General features: G+C 47.9%; 2 protein-coding genes and 1 pseudogene across 2 annotated transcripts in view; all 3 read left to right on the top strand.

Moving 5' to 3' along the window:
- Positions 1-554: 554 nt before the first annotated feature.
- On the top strand, positions 555-2,250 carry LOC123132499 (transcription factor IBH1-like 1). The gene is made up of 2 exons (XM_044552299.1): positions 555-1,626; positions 1,704-2,250. Exons 1-2 carry the CDS (start codon positions 1,104-1,106, stop codon positions 1,784-1,786), a joined length of 606 nt encoding a protein of 201 aa, XP_044408234.1. The 5' UTR covers positions 555-1,103; the 3' UTR covers positions 1,787-2,250.
- A 17,116-nt stretch (positions 2,251-19,366) lies between these two features.
- On the top strand, positions 19,367-20,779 carry LOC123132498 (flavin-containing monooxygenase FMO GS-OX-like 4; annotated as a pseudogene).
- Positions 20,780-21,104: 325 nt separating this feature from the next.
- The window catches only part of LOC123129540 (flavin-containing monooxygenase FMO GS-OX-like 5), a 43,545-nt gene continuing 42,138 nt past the window's right edge, over positions 21,105-22,511 (top strand). The window contains exon 1 of the mRNA XM_044549665.1: positions 21,105-21,397. Within this exon, the coding sequence (XP_044405600.1) occupies positions 21,105-21,397 (293 nt within the window). The remainder of the gene's footprint in view (positions 21,398-22,511) is intronic.

The raw sequence follows: 22,511 nt of genomic DNA, 5'->3' as shown, positions 1-22,511 counted from the left end.
TTTCCTCAAAAGCACACACGACACACTCCCTCCCTCTGCCTCGAGAGACACCAAAATTCCATGGACGGCTCCATATGCCACCACCACCATCACCATGGATGCTCCCTATGCCAAGATGAGAGAATTACATTTACCCGATCGGTTCTCACCGAGATATCGTTCTCGATCGGCATCGGCCAATTTTCTACCATCGACGATGTCGGTGCGGCGGGGGTTCCGTTGGGTGTCCCATCTGCGCTAGCTAGCTAGCTTTTGGTGCCTGCCTACACATGCTGGCGGAACATGGCCGGCCATGCATGCGCTGAACCGGCTGCCAAGCCATGACAGCCCATGCGCGCGCGGCCGGCCGGCGACATGCGCATGCCAACGCACCTACGTTTCCCTCATCACTCGCGGGGTTGCCAACCCGGGGGGCGACGCCACATGTGCCGCCATGTGCTCCGCCTGCCCGTCCTGTTTGCCTGCCCCTCTTGGCCCCGGCCCCCCCGTACGTCTCCGTCCGCAGCCTCCGATGATCACCGATGAAAACGGTTTAAGAGCACGGATCACATTCAGCACCCGCATTGTGCTACACATTCGTACGTACATAATATGCTCTACTTTACAAGCCATGTTGCACGCATACATAACATGCGTTTCTCGAAAGGATCATGGCAGAGTGGCAATAACAAAATGCAGAGCAATCAGATACGGGGATGCTCACTCCTACCTTGTACTCCCCAACTCAAGCGTCAGCCACATGCGCGCATGTTCAATTGAAAACAATCCGAGCTGTTCATCCATGTGTTGTGCAAATCCCTGATACTATCTAGTTAACCTTTTTCCAAGCTTAAACAGGATAGGCTGGCGTTGCATGAGAAAAGAGGCAAAAGACGCCTGCCATTGGCCACTCCCAGGACCACGGCCCAGATGGCCGCAACGCATGCTAGCTCACACCACATGTGCGTGGCGGCATGCCGTCTTGCGCCCGCTCTTTTCGTCCCCGCCTCGCGGATATATATTCACGCACACACACAATGTCAGAGTCAGGCACACAACAATTTGGCTAGGCAGTGCGTCGACATCGAGGAGGAGGAGTCCATTGCTCGAGCGGAGCAGCGGCAATGCGGGGACCTGGCGGCAGCAGCACCAAGGCCTTCAAGCAGGGGTTCCTCAGGAGCTTCCTCCTGAGCCTGAGATCCTGCGGGAACGGCGCCATGGGCCTGCAAGAAAGGAAGCGCGCCGTCCGGTCGTCCGCCGACATCGCCATGGCCACCACCCGCGGCAACGGAGCCATGTGGCCGCAGGCCCTTCTAGCAGCAGCATCGTCATCATCTTCGCCGTCGTGGAGTAGGCGGTTGCCGGCTGCAGCCACGGCGAAGGCGACGACGAGGCGGAAGAAGGTGGCGAGGAGGTGCTGTCCCCAGAGGAGGACGACGGCGAGCAGCGGCGAGATCGCGAGGAGGCTGGTGAGGAAGCGGACCAAGGTGCTGCGGGGGATGGTGCCCGGCGGCGAGCTCCTCGACGGCGCCTCGCTGCTCCGCGAGGCCGTGGACTACGTCGTCCACCTGCGCGCGCAGGTCGCCGTGCTCCGCCGCGTCTCCAACGCCATGCAACAGAGACCGTCGTCCCACCACCACATGGCAGGTCTGCTCCATGTCTGTGCCCTGCATGCAAAGCATGACCATGTGATTCACTTTGACTTATCATCATGATTCGTGCAGGGGCTGTTGCACCTGCACCGCCAGTGCAGTTGAAAACAGAGACGACCGGAGCGGCTCAAGCCTCGGATGGAAACCAAGAATAGCGAGGCCGCAGAAATCAGGAGCCTCCGGGAGCGCTTGCGGAATGGCCAAGATCTTGTACTGTTCAGAGGCATGAGATCTAGGATCTCGGAACTGCGAGGCATGAGGTAGGAGGCAGGTGTTAGCAGCGGCCAGTTGTAGTGTCAGCGAGGCACAGAAATTTTTGGGTGCACTAATTTATGGCCAGCCGGGGAGATATGCAGGTGCTGGGAATTGCCAGCTCGATCATGCTTGTAAAAATGGACTTGGAATTCAGTTGTGTTCGCTTCAGTTCATGCTGATTTGTTTGTTTCGTCTTCCTTATTGTCCTCTGTAATATGATACCAAGGTCTTGTCCTCGGCGACGAAAAATTTATGTCGTCTGCTTGTTGGTGTTGTCCTAATGTTGATGTTCTAGTCTTCATTGGTTGGACCGGTATTCATGATGAAAATCCTTATCCCGCCTTCGGGTGGGTCTTGATGATGATGACACAAAGGTGTACTGCCTTTTGACGGTGCTGATGCCGAAGAATGGTCACGTAGTTGTAGGTAATTTTTGCCGCTTCTTGTAATGTGTTGATCTTTGCTGGCCTGTTTCGTATACCTTGTTGCAAGAGGTTTTATCAAATATTCATATTCATGGGGGTTTCGTTCTTATGTCATTTCAAAAATTGAAACAATTGGGACTTTTCGAAGATTGGATGTAGTTAGTCAATTTACTAATGGGTGATCTGGTATGTGCAAAAGGAAACTCCGTCCTCGATTCTGCGAGATTTTTTATGAAATCTTTTCGTGTGCATCTTTTAGGTGGAAGCTTTGATTTCTCACAATATTCTTTTTATTTGGCTTAATTTTTTTCTAATGATCGATCCAACCTCTTTAAAAAAAGAATCGCGTACCACCCTGTTCACTGATTGCACACACCTCTGTCAGACATGGCCTTTTTTTTCCAGGAAATGGACATCATATGGCTTTATTGATTGAACAAACAAGATATAGTTGAGAAAACAAAATCAAACACAGACGATACACAAATTTTGAAATTAATGCCAATGTAATGAAGTCGTCATCTTATGTTCTTCGCAGCTCGGTGTTTCACCATTTCTTTGATGGCAAATCTATAAAAGCCAAGCTAGTACAAGATGGACTGACATAGAACGATTTAAAGAGCCACACGAGCCACCTATTATCATAAGACTTGAGAACCTAAAATTGCTAGATGAGGTATAATTAAGGATATTAGCGCTAGAGATGTAAGAATTTAGTTTTAAGGTTCTAAAACACACATAGCCGATCCCTTGAAGGCTTTAGAGGAGTATATTCTTTACTCCTCGCGTTGGTCCGCCCTTGAATTTATTCATTCTCCGGAAAAACATCCACCCCCTCATCAGCGCCCCTCTCTCTTCCTCGCACCTCATCCTCGCTGCCGCACCCAAATTCACCCTCCAGAAGCCAACACACCGTCGGAGGTTGCCGCTACCGATGTGCAGCACGGATCCACGCCATGGTTCGCAATGAGACCGGCGTCGAGACCGCTGCGGCGCCCCCACTCCACTCCTTCACTGACCAACCGCCGTCGTGGGAGGCCTAGATGTCCGAGATCAAGGATACATACAAACTCCGGCGCCCGGTACTGGGTGGGGTCCTTCCAATCGGCAGAGTTGGCAACGAGGGCTTATCGTATCAAGGTAGTGGGGATCTACGACAGCAAGGCAAAGTTGAACTTCACCTTGGGCTGCCCCAACGTCCCGCCGATAGTCAACCTCGACCCTTATTGGTCTCCCGCCATTAGCTGCGGGAGAACCAGTATGCCATCGAGCGGATCAAGGTGGAGTGTGCCAACGAATCATACATGGTTGAGCTCCACCAGAAGCATCCGAGCTCGTCGTGGAGGAGCATCGGCATCTCGAGCTTTACAACAAGGGGATGTCCGACGAGGACGAGGCCGGGCCATTCAGTGGGTGAGGTGTGGTGTTGTGGACGTGATTGATCTCTCATCGAGATCCGGTAGTGAGCAGATCCGCCTAGATCCGTTTTGCATCTTTGGCCGATGCTTTCGCAACGAAGATGACATGGGCAAGGGCGGTTGTGGATGAACTTTTTCTATTGTCGTTTCATTCCTAGTTAGTAGAACATGTCAAGTTTTGGTAGTTCGATGACATGCGTGAAGAACATTGCATCAGACTAGTATGAATTTGAGGATTTGGTTGAGGGAGCCGATTGTGGAGGCACATTTTATTATGTCATGTCACTGTCCGCAGACGCGTACGGCGATACGGGTGCATCCACAAATATATAGGAGTCCGAATTTGCCAATTCCAGTTGTAGATGTCCTAAGTGCCCAGGTCCAAAAACTTGTTCTTAAGCAGGGTTGTTTTACCCAATTCTTATTTGTCGCCTTAAGCGCCATTTACAGACTATTGGATTAACTGGCGCACACCCCATGCAACATGAGGTAGCAAACGGGCCGTCTCATGTAAGTTCATTTGCCATTGGTTTTGTAGGTTCCGCAGGCTTCTTCGGGCGGGTTTTCTTTTTGTTTTTGCAGCAATGATTTTGCTCAGCGAAATGTTTTTATTTTTCTTTTTATATTTTTCCTTTTTTCCTTTTTTGTAAACTGAAACTTTTTTTCTAATTCATGAACTTTTTTTTTCAAATATATGAACTTTTTCCAATTGCATAAACTTTTAGCTCAAGAACTTTTTTCAAATTCGTGACCTTTTTCAAATTTCATGATTTTCTTCCCAAATTTCATTAACTTTTTGAAAATTAATGAAGTTTTTTCAAATTCATGAAATTCTCTCAAATTCACGAACTTTTTTCGTTTCTGTGAACTTCTTCCAATTTCTACAAACCTTTTTCAATTATGTTAACTTTTTCAAATTCATGGTTGTTTTCAACTTTTTAAGAATCATTTTCTAATTTATGCTTTCTTTTCAAATAATTTATACGGGGTATATAATACCCCCTCTCCGTCCCATATACAAGATCTTATTACATCCAGATTGGATGCAATAAGATCTTATATATGGGACGGAGGGAGTATATGCTAATGTTGTACAAAAGAAATGGTCAAATGGCACTGTTTTCTCATAGTAAACAACTAATTGAGTTCGACCTGGTGCTTATTGGCTACGGCACAACCTGTTAATTTTTTTTCTTTGCGTTTGCTTGTGAGAGCATGTTGCTGGGCCGGCCCGCTACAAGTCACGTTTGAGTGTCAGCAGACCTAACCGGCGCTGACAGCGCCAAATATGAGGTCCCGCTGTTTTATGCTTTCACATCGTTGTCCTCAGCGGTCAGGCCGGCCTAACAAAAAAATGAGTTTTTCTAACCTAATATGGAGGCTACAGAGTTGTTTTTGTAACTTAGGAGCTTTATTGATTACTCAAGGGTAATACATTCGCCGATAATACAATCACGGAGAAATTCTGGAACATAGTTAGTAGCAAGCAGCAGATCCTCAAAAAATAAATAGTAGCAAGCAGCAAAGATCGATTCTCAACAAAGGAAAAAGGCGCATAATAATTGGGACAAATCATTTTTTTTAGTGTGACTGAGATGGGTAGCTATTCTCAGTCTTTTTTTGTGTGACTAAGATGGATAGGATTCTCAGTCTTTTTTTGCGACTGAGATGGATAGCGATTCTCAGTCTTTTCTTTTTTTTAAGAAAAAGCGATTGTCAGTCATAACTAGCAATGGGTCCATTTTTTAACACAAATGAATTGGTGTAATTGAAAACGGAACGACTAAAACTCAGTAGACTAATTTCTTACAAAGTCTCAGTCGATCCCTCGATTGATTTTTTTATGCTAGTTGCTTGTCACGTTTAATCGGCCTGCTAGGATGACACGGCCGGCCGGCCTGTTTTTTTTTTTGTCTGTTGGGTTGTGGATGGAAATAGACCATGCAAAGTGCAAAGTTGTTGTCTTGTTTTTTTAGTAGATCAAGCTATCTGTTCTATCTTCCCCTATATCTTTTAGCATGTCTTAATCAATATACATATTTATTTTCCTCCATGATGTGGGTCAAGGTTTGCTCATATAATATATTTTTTGAACCAGGCATTACCCTTTTCTATTACTGGAACATAATGAAAATATAACAGTCCAAAGAGGGAGAAAAGGGGAAGCGAGTTCAACGCATCGCCGGGAAACCCACCGTGAGCACTCGCCATCGAGATTACTCACTGTGGGACGAAAACCCGACGACGCCATACTTCTGCAACTAGGAACCAGCGCCAGTCAGCCCCAAAAGAGCACAAAACACAAGCTCGCGACAGTCGAGCAGCATAAGTTTTCAGACCCACGCAGGGGAGAGCGACTCAAACATCAAGCTAAACCAGAGGGACGCATCTCCAGCAGAATCAGCAGGCCGCCTCTTCATGGCTCGCAGCACAAATCCTCATCATCATTGATGCATTCTCCTTCAGCATCTTCGCCCCGTCCCTCATGGCAGTCGCGTCATCTTGCTTCATCATTCCTGCCCAGTAGCAAATTAAGGCACAAGCAGAGAAGGTACATTCAAACGGGTTTGTAAGTGGTTTGCATTCAAAAGTAGCCCTGTTGCGACACAACCAAATCGCCCAACACACAGCAGCGATCCCTGCTGTATATAATTTTTCCCCTCCAGGTAAGAATGTAAAACACCACGAATAGGCCTACCAAATATTATCAGGGCACAAAGCAGTGCCAAACATGCATGCCACTGTCCTCCGGGTTATCCTAGCAACAGGGCAAGTAAAGAACAAGTGTTGTGCGGTCTCTCTTCCTCCGCAAAAAGAACATTTTGGATTCCCTTTTGAACCTCAGTGTTTCATCACATCCCTAGTCAGGACAACATCCTGAAAAAATTGCCACAAGAATATTTGAATTTTGAGAGAGATTCTGGCACTCCAGATTCATCTGTAGTCGCATCCAGCAACATTCTTTTTCAGGAACGAGTAAACAGATTTGGTGGTAAAAGAGGTTCGCCCACCCAGGCCCCATTTGATTATATCAGCAGCATCCGAAACACATGCTTCTCTAGCCATTTTCCCCACAACACCCCATTGGTCATTAAGCTCACTATTCAACCTCCTTCTAAAGAATGAGGAGGGATCAGCATTTAGGCATTTATCAACAGTGCACTCTAGATAATTGCAGATAGAGAAAAGACGAGGAAACTGCACAGCTAGAGGGATATTGTCCCCAATGGGGTCAACCCATAATCTAGCAATGTTTCCAGACTGCACAATCACTCTCCTCCCTGCCATATAAAGATATTTCACCTTCATGATGGCTTTCCAGCATGGTGAGTCATTGCACTTCATTTTAATGTCAGCCACAGTAGCCCTACTGAAATATTTAGCTTTCACAATATCCTGCCATAAGCCAGATTTAGTTTCTAACTTCCACCACCATTTAGTAAGCAGGTTGAGGTTCTGCTTATGTAAATCTTTCACACCCAGCCCTCCTTTATTCTTGGATCTACAAATTCTAGTCCACTTAACAAGGTAGTACCGTTTCTTATTCTGGGTCACATGCCAAAAGAATCTCTTTCTACACTTGTCAATCCTGGCAAGTATAGTTTTAGGTAAAAGGAACATGGACATATAGTAGAAAGCAATGCTAGAAATATTCGCATTAAGCAGCGTCAAGCGTCCTCGAGATGAGGCATTTCCCCCCAGGCCAGAGTCACATCTCTTAATAAATCTGGACTCTAAAAATCCCAGTCAGCTACTCGCAAAGAAGAAAAGGTCACTGGCACCCCAAGATATTTCATGGGAAAGTGCCCTATTTGACAATCAAAAATATCAGCATATGCTTTAAGTATATCATCATCCCCCCCTACACACAGGATCTCACTTTTCTGGAAATTGATTTTGAGCCCAGACATGAGCTCAAAAATGTAACAGCAACTTCATGTTCACAGCTTTATCCAGATCATGATCTATGCACAAGACCGTATCATTTGCATATTGCAATATGGCCACTCCATTTTCAACAAGATCTGGAGCGAGTCCAACAACTAGATTATTTTTCTGCGCCTGCAGTACCATTTGTTGGGGAACGTAGTAATTTCAAAAAAATTCCTACGCACACGCAAGATCATGGTGATGCATAGCAACGAGAGGGGAGAGTGTGATCTACGTACCCTTGTAGACCGATAGCGGAAGCGTTAGTACAACGCGGTTGATGTAGTCGTACGTCTTCACGGCCCGACCAATCAAGCACCGAAACTACGACACCTCCGAGTTTTAGCACACATTCAGCTCGATGACGATCCCCGGACTCCAATCCAGCAAAGTGTCGGGGAAGAGTTCCGTCAGCACGACGGCGTGGTGACGATCTTGATGTTCTACCGTCACAGGGCTTCGCCTAAGCACCGCTACAATATTATCGAGGATTATGGTGGAAGGGGGCACCGCACACGGCTAAGAAAACGATCACGTGGATCAACTTGTGTCTAGGGGTGCCCCCTGCCCCCGTATATAAAGGAGCAAGGGGAGGAGGCCGGCCGGCCCTATAGGCGCGCCAAGGAGTCCTCCTCCTCCTAGTAGGAGTAGGACTCCTACTTGGAGGGGGAAGGAAGTGGGGAGGGAGAAGGAAAGGGGGGCGCCGCCCCCCTCTCCTAGTCCAATTCGGACCAGGGGGGAGGAGGCGCGCGGTCCACCCTGGCTGCCCTTCTCTCTCTCCACTAAGGCCCATATAGCCCATTACTTCTTCCGGGGGGGTTCCGGTAACCCTTCGGTACTCCGGTTTTCTCCGAAATCACCCGGAACACTTCCGGTGTCCGAATATAGTCGTCCAATATATCAATCTTTATGTCTCAACCATTTCGAGACTCCTCGTTATGTCCGTGATCACATCCGGGACTCCGAACTAACTTCGGTACATCAAAACTCATAAACTCGTAATATAACTGTCATTGAAACCTTAAGCGTGCGGACCCTACGGGTTCGAGAACAATGTAGACATGACCGAGACATGTGTCCGGTCAATAACCAATAGCGGAACCTGGATGCTCATATTGGCTCCTACATATTCTACGAAGATCTTTATCGGTCAGACCGCATAACAACATATGTTGTTCCCTTTGTCATCGGTATGTTACTTGCCCGAGATTCGATCGTCGGTATCTCAATACCAAGTTCAATCTCGTTACCGGCAAGTCTCTTTACTCGTTTCGTGATACATCATCTCGCAACTAACTCATTAGTTGCAATGCTTGCAAGGCTTATGTGATGTGCATTACCGAGAGGGCCCAGAGATACCTCTCCGACAATCGGAGTGACAAATCCTAATCTCGAAATACGCCAACCCAACATTTACCTTTGGAGACACATGTAGAGCTCCTTTATAATCACCCAGTTACGTTGTGACGTTTGGTAGCACACAAAGTGTTCCTCTGGCAAACGGGAGTTGCATAATCTCATAGTCATAGGAACATGTATAAGTCATGAAGAAAGCAATAGCAACATACTAAACGATCGGGTGCTAAGCTAATGGAATGGGTCATGTCAATCACATCATTCTCCTAATAATGTGATCCCGTTAATCAAATGACAACACATGTCTATGGTTAGGAAACATAACCATCTTTGATTAACGAGCTAGTCAAGTAGAGGCATACTAGTGACGTTTAGTTTGTCTATGTATTCACACAAGTATTATGTTTCCGGATAATACAATTCTAGCATGAATAATAAACATTTATCATGATATAAGGAAATAAAATAATAACATTATTATTGCCTCTAGGGCATATTTCCTTCACCATTTTACACAGGCACTCAGCAGCAATGTTAAAAAGGAAGGGTGACACAGGATCCCCCTGTCTAACCCCTTTAAAGCTCTTGAAATATGGCCCCATAACATTGTTCAACTTCACACTAACTGTGCCATCAACCAAGACACTTTTAATCCATCCACACCATGTGGGACCAAACCCTCTCATCTCGAGACATTCCAAAAGAAAGTCCCAGTTCACTTTGTCATATGCTTTCTCGAAATCAAGCTTAATGACAATACCCACCTTCTTCTTGATGTAAGTATGATGCAGAATTTCATGCAAAGATAATACTCCATCCATGATATTTCTATGTTTGATAAATGCATTCTGGTGTCTGCTAAACAGTTTATCAGCAAAGGGAGCCACCCTGTTATCCAGCACCTTAGTTATCAGCTTGTAGGGGCATCTAAGCAAGCAGATCGGCCTAAACTGCTGAATCTTATTGACCCCATTGATTTTAGGCAGTAAAGTAATAATGCCATAATTCAATCTACAAACATCAAGATCCCCTATATGAAAAGCAGTGAACAATCTCATGATATCACTCTTCACTATCTCCCAGCAATGCTGGTAAAATTCAGCGGGGATATTATCCGGGCCAGGGGCCCTGTTGCTTTTCATGGAAAATAAGGCTCTCTTCAATTCTTCCTCTGTGAAAGGTCTATTAAGAATCTCGTTGTCCAGCTCATCGAGCTTTTCTTCTACCCCCCAAATATCAGGGTCAAGGTGGAACATGTTTCCCTGAGCTGGCCCAAAAAGATTTTTGTAAAAATCAGTGGCATGCTCTAGCAGTTTCTCAGTCCCCTCTATCACCGTATCCCTAATATGAAGCGAGTGTATAGTGTTTTTCCGCTTATTACCGTTAGCAATTTTTTGGTAATAAGCGGTGTTACGACCCCCCCCCCCAAGCAGCCATCTCTCATTAGACTGCTGCAGCAAAAAAAAGCTCCTCATTGACAAGAATTTCATTCATCTCCACAAGAGGTTAGTCTTCCTACAGAACAACTCATGGTCTATATCCCCCTCCTCTTCTATTTTTTCAATGTTAGCAAGTTCTTCTCTAATCTCCTGCTTCCTTTTCTTTTCATGACCAAACTTATTCGATCCCCAGCCTTTGAAAAACTTCTTAAATCTTTTTAATTTGATATTTAGAATATCAACAGGATCGGTGGCATTCACATTCCGATTCCATATTTTGCTAACTAGAGGAATAAATTCATCAGATTTTAGCCAGCTTATTTCAAATCTGAACTCTCTTTTTTGTGGGGCTCTGATAACATGATTATCAGAGTACAATAAAAGAGCATTGTGATCAGAAACCTCCCTAACGAGCTTCTTCATATTAGCCATAGGAAACATCTCCTCCCATTCATTACTCATAAGCACACGATCCAATTTCTCCAAGGTAGGATGAGCTTGATTATTAGACCAAGTGTGCGCCCCCCCACTCATATAAATCTCACGCAAACACATAGTGTTAATAATAGAATTGAACAAGTCAGAATGTGTTGTTCGACGCCATATTTTATTCTTCTCCCCACTATTTCTGAGGATATTGAAGTCTCCCCCAATCAATAAAGGTGTTTGAATATGGCAGCAGAAGTCAGCCAATTCACTAAGAAAATCATTTTTATCCCCCTCATGGGCTGCTCCATAGACACTAAAGAGAGTCCAAATCTTCTTCATACTGATATCATAGAGAGATACCTAGATAATGAACCTGCCTTTTCTCCAAGCAACTACTTCAAACTTCTCCTTCCGAACCCCACACAGGATACCTCCCGCCTTGCCAATTGAGGGGATCCATTCCCACTCAAACAAATTGTGTGGATCGAGCTTCCTAAAATAACTATCCAAAAAAATCTTCTGTAATGTTTCTTGCAAACAAAGAAAGTCAAGGGAATGGTCCTTAATCATATGGGAAAGGCAGGTTTTCACCCCTTTCTTTCTTGCCCCCCTACAATTCCAGAATAGACCTATCATTTATATCTTTTCCCTTTTCGCCCCCCTCTGGTGGCCCTGGTATTATGGACAGGGCTGCCAGCCTGTGTTTTTTCAACAGGATTTTTTTGGCTTCTAGTAATGGGCCTAGAAATAGCCACTTTCACTTTAGGGCTTTTCCTTTTCCTAGACCGAACCAAGGCAAATTGTTCTTCTATGTCCTCTTCCCCATCCCCCCAATCAGTATTAACTGGGGTTTGGTCTCCCTTACCATTAGTGATATACATCACTTCTTCCTCTACCCTCACATTTTGTCCCCTCTCTGTTTTGGACATTTCCCCCTGACTATTTCAAGTTATCTAATAATATCCATATTAGAGAAGTTATTGTCAGGGAAGGCCACCCCCATTTTCACAGCACGAACCATAAGTTCAGGATTAGACAGTGCATCGAATGAGTTATGATTAGCTGAATTACCTTCCAGATTTCTCTTCTTGGAAATGGCAACAGCTCTCTCTTGCATTCTTCCTTCCATATTCTGCAAGTTCCTCAAGCTAAACCTCTGAACCTCTTCAGATAAAAGGGGAGGAGTAGGAATCACCTCTCCCACATCCTCAGAGGGGGAGGCAAAAATATTTGGTAATGCGATAAACCATTTAATCTATGCGCCAAGATTCGTGCAAATTTTTGTTGCATTTCCTTTTTCCGGTCACAACATCGTGTAATATTTTTTTCAAAATGGATTGAGCCAATTCATTTTGGATTTGCAGGTTAGTTTTCCTTTTAATTTTGTTTGTTTTTGTTTGTTCTTTTAAAATTATTAGCTATTTTCATTCTGCTCATTCTTTTCTTGTTCTATTTTTCTCTCATAATTCCTTCTTTGAAATATGTTCGTGCGCTTTTTTATTTTTTATTTTTGGCTTTTATTAATTCTTAATTTTTCACATTTATTGTCGTCAATTTTGTAACCATACTATCAGCTACATGTACATCTATCCACATGCGACTGCACACATCATATCCGCGTGTAACTATGTTTTTTTATTAATTCGTTATTCTTTAGCCTCAAAGGAAAACTTTGCAGTATGCATGTCCATTAATTCATGCACAACTAAATACGTCTTACTACACATGCAATTGCTGAAGGAGTGGCCTTTGCATATATTTCTCTTTTTTCCTTTTTTCGTGTAGAGAGGGGGTAGTTGCATGTTTGTCAATAGGCACGCAACTGCAAGGGTTGTCCCCGACTACAACTGCATGTCTTTGACGCAACCGCAACTTAACGGTTTGTTTGTCAGGAGAGGGGGATAGATGCATGTCTATCAATAGGCATGCAACTACAAGTGTCGTCCCCGAGTGCAATTGCATGTGTTTAATGCGACGGTAACTTTGTGATGTTTTGTCGGGAAGGGATAAGTTGCATGTTTGCCACTAGGCACGTAACTGCAAATGTCACTCCCGCTGCAACTCTTTGCTGTTGCATGTCTATCATTAGGCACGCAACTGCATGCCCACACACCCCGGTCGAAACTGACCTTTGTTTTTTCTTTTGTAAGTGGGTTATGCAAGAGGGGTACAGTTGCATGTCCAACACTAGGCTTTGCGGCTACGAGTATCGCCCCATCTACAACTGCATGTCTCCCTCCTGGCTGCAATTGGTCTTGTGTTTTTATCAGAGGACGGCGGGAGAGGGATGGCAGTTGCATGTCCAATACTAGGCGTCGGGAGATATGGGGCCCAATTGCATGTCCCATGCTAGGCATGCAACTGCATGTCTTCTACCTTGGTCGTAACTGCATGTCTTATAACTTGCTTGCAACTCGACTTCCATTTCTTGTCGTACGGGGAGAGGCGCCAGTTGCGTGTCCCACACTAGACATGCAATTGCATGTCTTCTAACTTGGTCACAACTGGGGACCTTGATTTTCTGAGAGAGAGAGAGAGAGAGACCCAGTTACATGGCCCACACCAGGCACACAACTGCATGTCTTCGAGCATGGTCACAACTGCATGTCTTATAATTTGGCTGCAACTTGACCTTCTCTGTTTGTTGGATGAGGTGAGGGGCCAGTTGCATGTCACAGAATAGGCACACAATTGCATGTCTTCTAACCTGATTGCATTTTGTAAGCACCTTTGTTTTGTCAGAGAGGGCGACGACAAGAGAGAAGCATGTCCAACTATAGCCACATAACTGATCTCACAACTAGCTTTTTTATTTTCTCACAGTGGGGAGTGGGCATTTCTCAAGATATTTTGGTCTTTTTGTTATTTTTTAAAAATCATATACAAAATTTTTTTGCATTGAATTTTTTCCCCAAGGAACCAGAACAAAAAATTAATTTGTTTTTGTGGAAAAAATAGCATATTAAAGCTGAAATAGTTACTTTTGTCTAGATCTAGGGACACATAAATGTTTGTTGTGGTGGAATGGAGTATCTATAGACGGTGTGCTGCTCTTTTTCTGTTTGAAGTCTCTGGAATGTGGACCCACGCTCAACATCTTTCTAGAGGCCACCCCAACGGTACTGTTTGAACTGAGAGACGAGCAGGGACAGAGAGAGAACAGGTGAGGAAGGAAGCCGCATCACGGGGGTAGGCACATCGAAGCTTTCCGCAGCGGAAGTCGCCGGTGACAGGATGCTCGGCGATGCGAGCGCCCCTCCAGACTCCAGTATGTGAATTTATTTCAATTTTTCATTTTTTATTTTGTAGTTTCTGTTTTTATTTCTATTTCTATTTTATGTTTTGGATATGTGTTATTGTTTCTTTTCTAATTTAGTGATGTTTTGGATATTTATCTAAAAAATAATGCCACTCGATTTTGCGCACACGTGGACCACACATTTTTTTCTTAATTTATTTTTCTTCTTTTTTGTGGCAAAAATATGTGCTCAAAGAAATACAAACACGCTACATTTTTTAGAACAACTACACTTTTTGTATGCATTATGTTTGTTTGAGACACACTACAGTGCAAATCGTCTTGGAGAGCTGACAGACACCCATATATTTGACAGCCCAAATACAAACAAAGAAAAAAAAATAAACCAATCTAAAAGAAAGAGAACAAAAAACAATAGGAGGCTGCCCACGTACAAGCAAGAAAAAGAAGCCCAACACGAGACAAGCAATTTGGAAGAACAAAATAAAGGACAAAAGCAGCCCACCAAAGAAGAGAAGAAAAAAAAGACAAAAAGAAAGCCCTGTACACGTTAAACAAGCCCAAAGAGAAACGAAGGAACGACAAGGAAATCGAACCGGGCATCTGCAGAACGTTGAAAACTTTGATAGGACTGATATGCAAAGAGTAACTCTAGTATGTCACCATAATTTGGATCTCCATCACTATAAGAAGTGTGCTCCATATTGGAGGCTGCTGGGCTGTGCGCAAACACATGATCACCAAACGCCAGCCTTTATATTTGTTCTTCTCATCCGCTTTCGTTATTTGGTTTAATTTAAGCGACATTTGATCAAACCAAATGGTTCATAATCGTCATCAGGCATGATAAACATAATTAGCAACTATATTTGCATTACATATATTTTGCAACTTGAATTGTCGTTAAGCGACATTTTCACAATATGCAATGTCTATAATCGACATTGCTAGCTATTACTATCTACACTGCTTCGTCGCCGCCACCATCAAGTCGACGTCCTTGTCCGAGCCCGACAGCTCATCGATGTAGGCGAAGTCGGTATCCTCCTCGAAACAATGAGCGGCGACTGTAAGTTTGTCTTCCTCCTCCTAGTTGATCGTTACGGGGCCGAAGCGGTCGCGGATGTGCTCCCCTTCGTGGTGGCAGACCTTTGCCTAGAGCTTGGAGGGTTGCAATACGACCCCGAGTGGGTCCTGGGGATCAGGTTCGAGCTTGGCCTCGATAGGGATGTGCACAAACGGGACAAGGACGCCACGGGGCCGATGGGACATCGTCGACGACGGTGATGAGGGTCCCAAGGCTCCAGATCAATGAAGTCCATTAGACTAGAGGCGCTCAATCCACGGGAGGCGCCAGAAATTGGCAGCCGCCGCCAATGGAGCCGCCAGTGCCACACATGTTGCAGGAGGATGTAGCGGTTGTCGCGACTAGTTCGCTGTGAAGAGAGTTTGCACAACCTGGGATAGGAGGGTCTCGTATGATAGCACGTTCAACTAATAGGTTGTGTCAAAAGCAGTTTGGGATGCTCTCGGGATCGCACCAGATATCAATTTCGCTAGTATGATTGATCGGCCCGGAGCAGAGACCATGGAGTTTATCCTATGCGACTTACCCTATCGGAGATTGTATTATGGACCGTTGGAGTTGCCGGGGCTCATATCTATGTTGTATTGGTACCTTTGGCGGCAACGTCGGCAATTCGTTCGGGGAGAAGACATTTTCTCTCCAAAAAGGACTACGCCGATGGTCCTTGCTTTAGTTCTGAATTTTTCTCGTGCAACGAAGATAAAAAAACACGCCTAAAATCAACAAGTGCCTGGTGTTTCTCTCTGGACAAAATTTTTTAAATGTTAATGCATCATTTACCGAGGGTGACTACGCAGGCTCATGTGGAGCTGTGATCTGTGATCATTGGGGAAGTTTTATAACGACATCTACGACAAGACTGGAACATATAGCTGACGTGTTCATAGCTGAAGCAGTTGCCTTGCTTGAGGGGATGAAGCTAGCAAGAAATACGGGATGCTCTAATCTAGTGGTGAGATCGGATAACAACACAGTGGTGGATGTTATAAACTGCAACCAAGGGTATTCTATGGTGGTAGCGCCAGTTCTTGATGATTGTCGTAGTATTTTACTAAATTTCGGGAGGGTTAATATTGATAAGTAGAGAGACAACTTATGTAGCTCATGAGTTGGCTAGATAAGAACGTGCAAATAACCCTTCTCTTTGGGTTGATGCCCCACCTGAGTTCATCATAAAACTGTTAGCGGACAATGTAACTATTATTTGATTAATAAAGTAACTCTTCTCGTAAAGAAAGGTTGTGTCACGGCGCGACACCATTGTCATGGTGAGTCGAGGTGTTGGCTAGGGGAGGAGGCAGCGAGGAGGAAGGGAGGTGTTGGCTAGGGTTTTGGAGATGGGACGCCTTGTCGTTGGGGTTTTATAGTCGAGGACCGCTGGAAGATGTTGTCATGTGCGTCCATCCAACAGACCATCATGGGAATCTGAGGCAGCAACCCATCGTTAATAGGATGGGTGGTTAGCGGTAACGTCACCCCTCGCTGGTGATTATCTACGCGGAACTGCTTCGCAGACGACAAATATGCGCACGACCACTGCACGATAAGCATCTAGCGGCCTGCTGTCTGCTGTTGCCATGCAATGGACGGAGCTGATTGCATTGTCGTGCACACATCGTCCGCCACTATCGTGTGTATAGCACTGCTCTTATCTACGACCGTGGCGCGGGGAGGGAGATGATGAAACTTTCTCGCATTGATGATGAAACCTATTTTTGGAGGCTGCGAGGTCATTTTGGAGTGAGCTTCACAAATTTTGCCTTTTGTGATGCATACAAGCGCCTTCACAGTCTAATCTATGGCCTGCTCCGGCTGCTAGGCATGTCACCTTGTCGGTCGACGGCTCGTTTTCCTTCGATGGAACTGCGGGTTTGGATTGATCCTAAGAAACTCAGACAGTGGATTGATCTTTGCAGCCTGCCGAACCTTTTCTTCTGTAACGATGCGCTTGAAGCGGAACTACATGCATTGAGAGAAGGTCTTGCAATCACCATGGAGCGATCAAACCAACCGGTGGTAATTCAGTCTGATCCCTCTATGGTTCTTTCTTCACCGGCCTCAGATATTTTGGACCGGGTCAGCATATGGTCATTTAATCTCGGAGAGTAAGTTTCTTTTAGTTGATAGAGAGTTTTTCCTTTAAAAATTGCTAAAAATCAAATCAGAGTAGCAGATCGTCTGGCAAACTATGAGAGGTTAGAGTGTAACATGATTTGTTGGCTACAGAATTGCCTAGCTTGTATCGCCGAGCTTTTACCAGCTGATTGTAACTCTGCTTTAAAAAAATTCGGCTACCATGGAATAAAACTCTCTTTCTTCCGAAAAAATAAAAAACTGCTATAATATTCTTTTTTCTTTTATTATTGGTCCTTGTGCTAGCAGTTATTGTGGAGTAAAAAGTTGCTCTAAGGCTGGTTGTAATGGATAGTATCATATACTAGTATCATGTATACCTGGCCATGGGAAGCCCGGTCCAGCCCGGCCCGAAAAATCCCGACCCTGCCCGGCCCGAAAAATCCCGACCCTGCCCGGCCCGACGCTGCTCCCGGGCCGGGCCCGGGCCCATCGGTTTTGCACTTTCCTGAAGGTCGGGTCGGGCCGGCCCGAAGCCCAACGGGCTTTTACGTGTTCGGGCCGGACTCGGGTCCAGAAAACAGGCCCGATGGCCGGGCCGGGCCCTGGCCTGGGTTTTTTGCGTCGGGCTTGGCTAGGCCCGGCCTGAAGCCCGGCCCGGCCCAAGGTATGGCTAGGTATAGTATCATGTATGATACTAGTCTATGATACTACATCCCTAATGCATAGTATCATATGTTGGTATCATAGAAGACTACATTTAGAGCATCTCCAAGAGCCGCGCAACACGCCGCGTACTAAAAGTCGTGATACATCGCCGGGTTAGCCAGCTTTTGCGCGCAGCGGTGCGCTGGCTCCAGCGGCCGCCGCAAATTAAAGCGCGCCCATGCCGCTTCAGCAGACGCGCTATATTTCAGTTTTTTCTACTACATATTTGGTTTTGTAGATAGTTCTTCTACTACATATTTGATTTCGTAGATAGTTCTCCTATTACTACTCGTCCGACTCGGACACTGTCTCAGTGATGTCCTCCTCCGACGTCGGAGCGTAGGCGTCAAGGAACCGCTCGTCGCCGGAGTTCCAGGAGGACGCATCTCCTAGCGCCTGGATGTATTTAGCGACCGCCGCGTTCGCTTGTCCTCGCGATAGTCGGCTCGCTCCTCTCTCCTCTTCGCCCTCCTCGCCCTCCTCTGGGCGAAGAACTGTTCCTCGTTGGTGTCTTTCGGGAAGCGATGACTCCACAGCGCCATGGCTTGCTCGTCCATCTCGGCCAGCCTGAGACGATGCTCCCACCTCCGGTGCTTGCGATGATCCTCGTCAGTGAGAAGCCGCGGGAAAGGCGCCAACTCCTGTGCGCGCTCCCGCGTCGCCACGTCGGCGAAGTTCATGTCCTGACGGGACCGCAGGAGGCGCCATGCCGCAGCGTCGTACGCGCGGGCGCCCTCCTGGGCGGTGTCGAAAGTTCCAAGACGGAGCCGCATGCCGCCGCCCGACCGAATCTCGGCGGAGTAGGTGCCGGACGGACGCACGCGAACGCCGCGGTAGCCCGTACATCCCCGACGCCGAGGCGGCATCATGGCGCGGTGGTGGCGTGTCGGTGGCAGAGCGCGGCAGGGGGCGATGGAGAGACGGATAGATCGGCAAAGGGCGATGGAGAGACGGAGAGAGCGGCGGAGGCGCTGCAATTTACGTCCGGCGCGCCAAATGTAGCGCGCGAGCGGCCGCCTTTTCCCTCGCGCGCGAAATCATTTCCCGCGCCCGCTAGTTTCGCGCCGCCGCTGGAGCGCGCGTAAACGTCCCGCGCGCGTTATAAAAGCCAATTTACCGCGCGCGCGTCTTTTGATGCGGTTGTTGGAGATGCTCTTATTGTCATGCATGACACAAAGTAGCACATTATTTAATATGATACAATATCATGATATGATACTCAAACCTTTCTTTCTCCATTTAATTCTATGCCATCTCATTAAAATTGCTTAGTTGACATGCATGATACTACCTATAATACCCATTACGCCTAACCTAATCAATTCTTAGAGAAATCTATGTTGCATGATGCTCCCTCCAACGCGAGAAGCTCTGCCGAAAACAAACACCAAAAACACAGGAGAGGGAGGCGACATCGATTCCTCCCGCGCCGCCGCTCCCTCCTGTCCTCCTGATCCGTCCGATACCCCGATACCCCGATGCCGTCGCGCTCGCTCCGCGTCGCCGTCATCGGCGCCGGGGCCGCCGGCCTGGTGGCGGCGCGCGAGCTGCGGCGCGAAGGCCACGCCCCCGTCGTGTTCGAGCGCACCGACGGCGTGGGCGGCACCTGGGTCTACGAAGCCGACGCCGACGCGTCCGCCTCGCCGGAGCCGCCCGTCACCCAGCGGCGCTCGAACCTCTACGCGTCCCTCCGCACCAACCTCCCGCGCGAGTGCATGGGCTTCCTCGACTTCCCCTTCGTCGCGGGCCCCGACGGCGACCCCCGCAGGTTCCCCGGCCACGCGGAGGTGCTCCGGTACCTCCAGAGCTTCGCGCGGCGGTTCGACCTCCACGGCCTCGTCCGGCTGGAGACGGAGGTGGTCCGGGTGAGCAGGGAGGCGAGCGGCACCAGCTGGCGCGTCAGGTACTCGAGGAAGGCGCCCGGCAGCGAGAAGCGCGAAGCGGAGGAGGAGGTGTTCGACGCCGTCGTCGTCTGCAACGGCCACTACTCCAAGCCGCACTTCGCCGACGTCGCCGGTAACACATTGTCGATCCATTCTCATTCTCCGCCGGCAGGCACTCCTGGTGCTGCGCAACGCGTCGCCGATCGAGCTCGTGACAATTTGCTTTGGTGCCGCAGGCGCGGATGCTTGACCTGGGAAGCAGCTGCACAGCACCGGCTACCGCGTGCCCGAGCCATTCCACGGCCAAGTGCGTCCGTCCTTCCGTGTGTTTTTGCCCAGTGATTGTTTTTTTTTTTTTGAAAGGCCCAGTGATTGTTTTCTTTTGCACTTGTCCGATGGTCGATGCGATCTGAAGTTTCTCAACGCTCTACAGTAAATTCATTTTGGTTGGCAGGTTGTGGTGGTGATAGGGTGTGGACCGAGTGGCACGGACATCTCGAGGGACATCGCTGGCGTCGCCAAAGAGGTCCATCTCGCCAGTAGATGGGCGTTTGCTGCCACTAGCGAGAAGCTGCCCGGACATGCTAACATGTGGCTTCATTCGGAGGTAAGGCCAACTCCACCGCGCGACCCTATCCTATCGGGTCCTGTCTGTTTGAGGTAAAATGGACAAAAAAGACGGTCCAACGCGCGGGAGCAAACGGATTTTTGTCTGCTTTGTGTCCGTTTTCGAACCATCCCCGGCCCAAACTTGCGCCGGTTTTGTGGTGAAACGGACAGCGCACGGACGGGCGGGACGCGCGCGCTTGTCCTCCCCTGGCCCGCCTGTCGGTGGGAGAAACCAAAAACCCCCCGACGGCCATTTGGCGCCATTTTCCTCAAACCCTCCCACGTCCCTCCACCCCCCCCCCCTCTCTCCCCCGTCCATGGCCGATGCCCTGCCGAGTTCCGGCGGCCTGGCCGTCGACCCGACCGCAAAGGTGAAGAAGAAGGCGCCAAGGAAGCCGCGGTCGGAGTACACGCCAGAGGAGATCACCAAGTTGGACGCGGAATCGGTGAAGAGGAGGGAACGGAGAGCGGCCGTCAAGATGAATGTCGCCGCGGCCAAGTTCGCCGCCCAGCGCGAGGAGCTGGAGGCCGCGCGGCGTAAGGCCGCTGCCGACGAGAAGGAGGACCTCGTCAACAAAGCGCATGCCATCCTCATGCTTGGCATGGGCCATTCGGCGGGGTTCCATGCAGCGGCCGTCGGCCCGACGAGCACAGGCTTGTCCGTCGCCCGGCCTACGCACTGCCAGTCGCCGACGTTGCGCGCCGCGCCCATGTCGTCCGGGTTTCCTTCACCCAGGCATGACGACCAGACCCGTTTCTCGGCGTCGCCGGACGTGGGCTTGTTCACGCCGTCCACACCAGGCCCCGCAGCCGTCATCGACCTCAACATGACGCCTGGGTCCAGCAGTGGCGGGCGGCCTTCCATCGAGATGCAAAGAAAGCCGGCGCGTGCACCGTTCACGGGCACCATGCCGGCCCCCCGCTGTTGTTTAACGAAATGCCAACCTCAACGCCGACGGTGGACCACCCCTTCTACAACCAGTACATGGAGGACGTGATCTTCCAAGGTGGGCATGGCCGTGCCTACGACCCCGATGAGACCCAAAGTCAGGATGGCCGCGCCCAGTACGTGCCCGATGAAGAGGCCGACGACCGTGCTGACTACGACCATGGTGATTCGTGGCATGAAGACGATGACATCTATGTCGAAGGTGAAGATGAAGATGAAGCCAATGATGTTGATATTAGTGGCGCTCCATTGTTCATAGACGAGCTCACCCAAAGAGCGGAAGCACAAAAGAAGCGGAAGAGCATTCGCACCGGTTCATATACACAAGATGAGGACAAGTTGATTTGCCAATGTTGGATGGAGATTAGCCAAGATCCAAGGACCGGCACGTAACAAAAGGGCATTGTTTTTTGGACGAGAGTCCACAAAACATTCCATGAAAGGAAGATGTTTGAGCCCTACCAAATTACAAGCAACCATGACATCGGTTCGATTCAAAAAAGATGATTGTTCATCCAACAAGAGTGCAACAAGTATTGTGCCGCATTTGAGAGCGTTGAAGCACGGCCCCTGAGTGGTCTCGGCTTTCTAGCCCTTGCTACGGCCATGAGACTTCGGCCATGTATATGTTTGCATGTTCACTTGTTGTTGATCATGTGGTGTAGGCATTTCAATCTTTGAAGGCATTCAAGGCCCGGCACAATGACAAGCCATTCACTCTTACGCATTGTTGGACGATCATCAACAATTGCCCTAAGTTCAAGGATCAATACCGTGAACTTCAAAGGAAGAGAGGCAAGAAGACGACCAAGTTCGCCGGAGATGGGGATGACGAGGCGTTGAAGAGGCCGAGGGGCAAGACCAACTCAAAGGTGGACGACATACGTGACGCCTCATCCATGGCCTTGTATGAGACTTTGCATGGCATGATGTCACATAAGGATGTGAGGGACGAGAAGAAGCGGCAAAGTAAGGACGAGCAAATGAAGCAATACCTAGACCTCCAACGACAGAAGTGTGAGATGGAGGAGGCGGCCAAGAAGAAGAAGATAGACATGGA

This window comes from Triticum aestivum, chromosome 6A (assembly GCF_018294505.1).
Source record: "Triticum aestivum cultivar Chinese Spring chromosome 6A, IWGSC CS RefSeq v2.1, whole genome shotgun sequence".
NCBI lineage: Eukaryota > Viridiplantae > Streptophyta > Magnoliopsida > Poales > Poaceae > Triticum > Triticum aestivum.
This window is presented reverse-complemented; position numbering and strand designations above follow the sequence as displayed.